The following is a 5,165-nucleotide window of genomic DNA, read 5'->3' on the forward strand; positions in this document are numbered from 1 at the left end:
AAATCAGCCCAGCAACGCTCCACAGGCTCAGTGTCCGTGATGCAAATTGATGCTTAAAGCTTATTTATTAGCTTGCATGAGAAATGCCAGCGGTGTTTTTCTAGATCAGTGGGCATCCGATATTCTGGGGGGGGACAGGGAAGGTGGGAGCGAGCACGGCTAGAGACCGTATATCCAGAGGCTAGGGTTTATATCATGGGCTGCTCTCGACTGTTATAATTTGTGGCACAGATTCAGCAAGAATCTGATCTGCTGAAAATATTTGGGCTGTGAAAACTCCCACACTGTGACAGATGTCAAGTCCAATTAAGCGACTCGTGTCCAGGTTTCTGTCCAATAGGATTTCCCATTAAATATCAATTTAAGAGGGAAAAAATGCCGTCCCCTTTTCTCTCAGCCTTTATCTCTCCCAACCATCTCTAGGCTAAACCCTTCGGTACCAGGAGCGGATCCGCACGCATCTCCCGCTCTGTCTGGCTGCCACCCTCCGCACCCCTCCTCGGCTCCTTTGCCACTCCGGGAGGGGTGGGAGGAGGAACTGCACTTTCTTTTTGTGCGTGTGAGCGCACCTTTTTCCGCACCGACGTCCTCTCTCGCAGCCTTTTCCAACCCCGCGGCGAGATTTTTGTGTATTTGTTTTCTTTTCCACGCTCGCAGTTCTTTCTTTCTTCTCACCCGAGCGATGCAGGAGGAGTTGGGAAGCTCAGGGACGGATGAGGGGTTCGCTTATCCATTTTTACCCCCTCGCCAGCTCTTGAAGGACCAGCAGAAAAACTAAGCCAAACATTTATTTTCCGACCGGGTCTTCCCCTCCCGCCGCTCTCCGCCGGACCAGCGAATTAACAAAACCCCACATTGCACCAAAAAAAAAAAAAAAAAAAAAAAGGGAAAAAAAACTAAAACCACCAAAACAAAAAGCAGAGGGGAGAAGAAGGAAGGTGCGAAACATTGTCACCCTGACCCGCGGCGGGCACCGGGCCGGGCACCGGCGGAACAAAGCCGGCACCGGGCTCCGGGAGGAGAGGCCGGGGGGCGGGGGAGAGGGAGCAGCCCCGGCTGGTGCTATCTCCGCATCCCTTTTGTTATTGATCGCCAGGACGAAGAGCCGGGGAAACGGCACTTTCCAGCGCAATTTAATTTCATTTTTTATTTTTTTTTTCCCCCTAAACGCGACTCGCAGCGTTTGCCGGCGTATCGTAGCCCGCTGCCCCGAATTAACGGGCGGAGGCGGACTTTGATGGGGAAACGCTTTTTCCTCCCCGATGCATCGTAAGTAACTTAAGTTGTTATTTATACTCCGCAAAACAAGCACGGCGATAACATCTCCCATCTCTGGAGCACTGGAGGCCGCGGCGAGGGATGAGAGCTGCCCTTCCCCATCCGAGCAGGACACTTTTCCGCTCGTAATTCATTTGATTTGATTTTTATTTTTTAATTTTTCCATGCTCCGCTCCCGGAGGGTCATTTGAACTGTAAAGGAATCGCCGAGGGGGCGAGGGGACCCGGAGACAGCGGCTGTGCAAACGACTCCACCGAGGTAAGCAGCCCTAACAATATATCCCTTTTCCAGGTAGCAAGGGCATGGCTTTGCTGAGGAGAACGAGGAGGGGAGAGGGAATAAAAATAAAGTCTCTTTCTGTTTCGGATCGCCAAAACGGAAAGTCTGGATAAACCCAAACCAAGCAGGAATATTCAACACACACCGTGGAGAAACCTTTAAGCAACTTTCTCCACGAACCACCTCTGTAATTGCCCGTTTTCCTACAATCGCCCTGCAAATCCTCCCTCTGGTAGCGTGCTTTTTCCTTTACCCGCTCACTTAGATCCCAATTGAAAGGTGATTTTATTTTATTATTATTATTATTATTTTCCCTCGGTGATATCGCTGATATCCGACCTGCGCGCTGGCCGCTTTTATTTCCTACTCGTGCCCCGTGGGCCTGCTTAGTGCAAGGCTCCTTACCCAAACAGAGGGCAGGAAGCCCTTCCGACGGCCCTGGCCAGCGGCGGCTCGTTCTGGGGCAGCTCCTCAGCCCCTCCACCGCCCCGGGGCTTCCCCGGGGAGCGCTCGCCCTCGCCTGATCGGTGCCCCTCCATTATGCTCCTTATTATTTCTGCTTCTAACGTCTCCAGGTTATATATATTTATATTTTTCCCTGTGACCCGAGGGCGGGGGGTGGGGGGGACACGGGCACACTTTGCCTGGAAACTTTACGTGGAAACACTTGGCGATCTGAATTCTGGGGAGGTGGTGTGCCCTCCTCCCCACCTCGCCCGACACCCCAGCCCTGTGCGCACACGCACACGCACGCACACATTTGTGTCCAAGGTTATTCACGAGGTGCCTGATGTATTGTTTTATTACATGCCGGCATGTCCACGTACGCGCTCGGATTTGTATTGCTGTCTACATGACAGATGGTGCTCTGTGAGGCCGCAAGAAGATACGATTCAATTTTCTTTTGAAAGGCACGTCCGCATTTATTTATTTATTTCCCCTTTCTTTCCCCCCACCCTTTTCGCGCAGGGAGGGGAGAGGAGGGAAAATTTAAAGGAATGGAAAAGTTCGGCCGCTGCTTTGGGTTTTTGGTTCTTTTTTATTATTATTATTTTATTTCGAATCTCGCCCATAAAAACAAACCCTGAGAGCCTCCAAACATAGCCATTTGGTCGCTGGCAAATCTCTATCTGAGCACAATTAGCAGCAGGAAAAATAATAATAATAGTGATAGTAATAAAAAGAAGAGCTCAGAGAAAAGAGCAGGAGGAGAGCCCAACAGATACATCAGATCCCGCAGTTCTGACCGGGGAAATAAACTTCCCCACTGGCCTTGCTATGCTCGGGGAGCCTTGAGCCGTATGTCCGTCTCCCCGTTTAAAAGCATTGTGCCTGCGGCCCGGATCCCGAAAGAGAAACGGTGAAGCGGAGCTTGGCAGGGGAGGACGTGCGATGGAGGAAAACAAACCGAGCCGATGCTAAGCCGCTGGACGCTAGCTTGTTAGAAATAAATCCGCATCCTCTTTTATCGCTTCCCCGGCCTGTTTCTACACAGGGGCGAGCACGGGGGGTAGCGGGAGCACACGCGGGACACGGGGCGGTGCTGCGGGTCGGGGGCGCTGACCCCCTTCTCTCTGCTTCTCTGTCCCGGGAAGGCTCCTCCGCCCCCTCCACGATGATGCTCAGCCCGGACCAAGCGGCCGACTCCGACCACCCCTCCTCGGCGCCCTCCGACCCCGAGTCTCTGGGGGGCGCGGACCCCCGGGCGCTGGGCTGCTGCGCCTCCGACCCGGAGCCGGCCGAGGGCGGTGGGGGCGGCGGCGGCGGGGGCGGCGGGGAGGGTCGTGCCGGGGGCCGGCCGGGGCTGCACCCGCCGCCGCTCAGCCGGGAGGAGAAGCGCCGCCGTCGGCGCGCCACGGCCAAGTACCGCTCGGCCCACGCCACCCGGGAGAGGATCCGCGTGGAGGCCTTCAACCTGGCCTTCGCCGAGCTACGCAAGCTGCTGCCCACGCTGCCGCCCGACAAGAAGCTCTCCAAGATCGAGATCCTGCGCCTGGCCATCTGCTACATCTCCTATCTCAACCACGTCCTGGACGTGTAGCCTCCGCAAGCCCGCCCCGACGGCCCCGCGGAGGCCGCATCGGGACGCGCCGCGCACCGGGAGCCCGGCCCCGGGAGCGCCAGGCGGCTGCGGGGCCGGGCGCGGGCCGGGGCCGGGCGCGGGGACCTTTCCCCGCTTCTTTGCTTCAGAAGCTGAGCCGCGGCGGCGCGGAACGCCCGCGTTTTTCGGCAGAGAGGTGTGAAACCAGATTGTCTCTTCAGGCTGTCAAGTGCCCCTTTATATATATCCAAAAACATCTACTTGTGACCTTAAACGTGTGACCCATGGGTGCAGTTAAAAATAACTATTTTTTATTTATGGTAGAAGGAGTCGACAATTTATTTTTTTCAAGACTTATTTATTTTTCAGAGTGGTGGCAATTTTACTTTGGATACTTTGTGCCAATTGTTTTCTATAGTCGCGTGTTTACACTTTCTCCTGTGGAATATTATGTTTAACTTTATAAGTGTTTGTTGGGATCGATACAGTGTTCCTTTTTTCTTTTCTTTTATTTTCTTTTCCTTTTGTTTATTTTTTTTCCGATTATATTGCACTTGTGTATGACAGACCTTCCCTTCCTCCCTGTTTATAAGTATATTTTATATATATCAAGACATTTGCTCTTGAACTCTGTTCTTTCTTTCCTTCCTTCCTCCTTTCTTTCTTTCTTCCTTTCTTTCTCTTTCTTTCTCTTTCTTTCTTTCTTTCTACTTCTTCTTCTAATTATTATTTTTTGTGCGCGTATGTGGGATCGATGACCACTAGCACTTAACTAGAAGAGTTTTTTAAAAAAAACTTGTTGTTATTCTGATCTATAGTTATGTCTGAAAAGTACTTTGCAAATCGTTTATAAGGGAAGTAGTTTTTTGTGGGTGTATATGTGTGTGTGTGTATACCTGTATGTGTGTGGGGGTGAGCGTGGGTGTGTATGTGTGTGGTATATTTTTAGGAAAGGACATTTTTCCTAAAAAAAAAAAAAAAAGGAAGAAGAAGATGAAGAAGAAGTAAATCCAGGACTGCTTTCCTTTGTGACAACCAAAAAATTCTATAACCTGAAAATGTTTCATGTTCTTTGCTGTGAATCTCTTAAAACAAGAAGCGCATTATAGGGACAAGAAAGAAAAAGAAAAAAAAAAAAAAACACATCTGCTATCCAAAGATTTTAGTCTTTTTCAGGGTTTTTTTGTGTGTCTCTGTTGCTTTATATAATGCAATATTTTGTAGTGAAAATAGATAAATCTGGTTTCTATCTGATGCGTTTTTCATATCTCTCATGAATGGTGAGCTGTTTTGCATATAAATAAAAGTATCAAATAAAAGCTGTTTTTTCCTAATTATTTTTCCCTGTTGGTCTTTCTATAAGATGGAGATTTGACAATGTATGGTCTGCCTTGTGAATAAGGATTTTACACCTGCTCCCGCTGTACGTAGAAAAGCTTCAACAGGTTACCTGCCTCTTGCCTGGGCATAGCTGCCATCCCTCAGCAAAGCTCCCCTGCCCCAGCTGCTCTCAGCTGAGCTCTCCACACAGATGCATGCAAGATATAGGACCCTTGCTTTCACTTT

General features: G+C 50.4%; 1 protein-coding gene across 1 annotated transcript; it reads left to right on the forward strand.

Annotated features, from left to right (window-relative positions):
- Positions 1-409: 409 nt before the first annotated feature.
- Positions 410-4,936, forward strand: NHLH2 (nescient helix-loop-helix 2). Its single transcript, XM_035315431.1, has 3 exons — positions 410-1,269; positions 1,460-1,537; positions 3,154-4,936. Exon 3 carries the CDS (start codon positions 3,174-3,176, stop codon positions 3,597-3,599), a length of 426 nt encoding a protein of 141 aa, XP_035171322.1. The 5' UTR covers positions 410-1,269; positions 1,460-1,537; positions 3,154-3,173; the 3' UTR covers positions 3,600-4,936.
- The last annotated feature ends 229 nt before the right edge of the window (positions 4,937-5,165 follow it).

This window comes from Oxyura jamaicensis, chromosome 1 (genome assembly GCF_011077185.1).
Source record: "Oxyura jamaicensis isolate SHBP4307 breed ruddy duck chromosome 1, BPBGC_Ojam_1.0, whole genome shotgun sequence".
Classification (NCBI taxonomy): Eukaryota; Metazoa; Chordata; class Aves; order Anseriformes; family Anatidae; genus Oxyura; species Oxyura jamaicensis.

Coding starts and splice junctions, on each gene's coding strand:
- NHLH2 (XM_035315431.1), top strand. CDS start 3,174: ATGATGCTCAGCCCGGACCAAGCGGCCGACTCCGACCACCCCTCCTCG.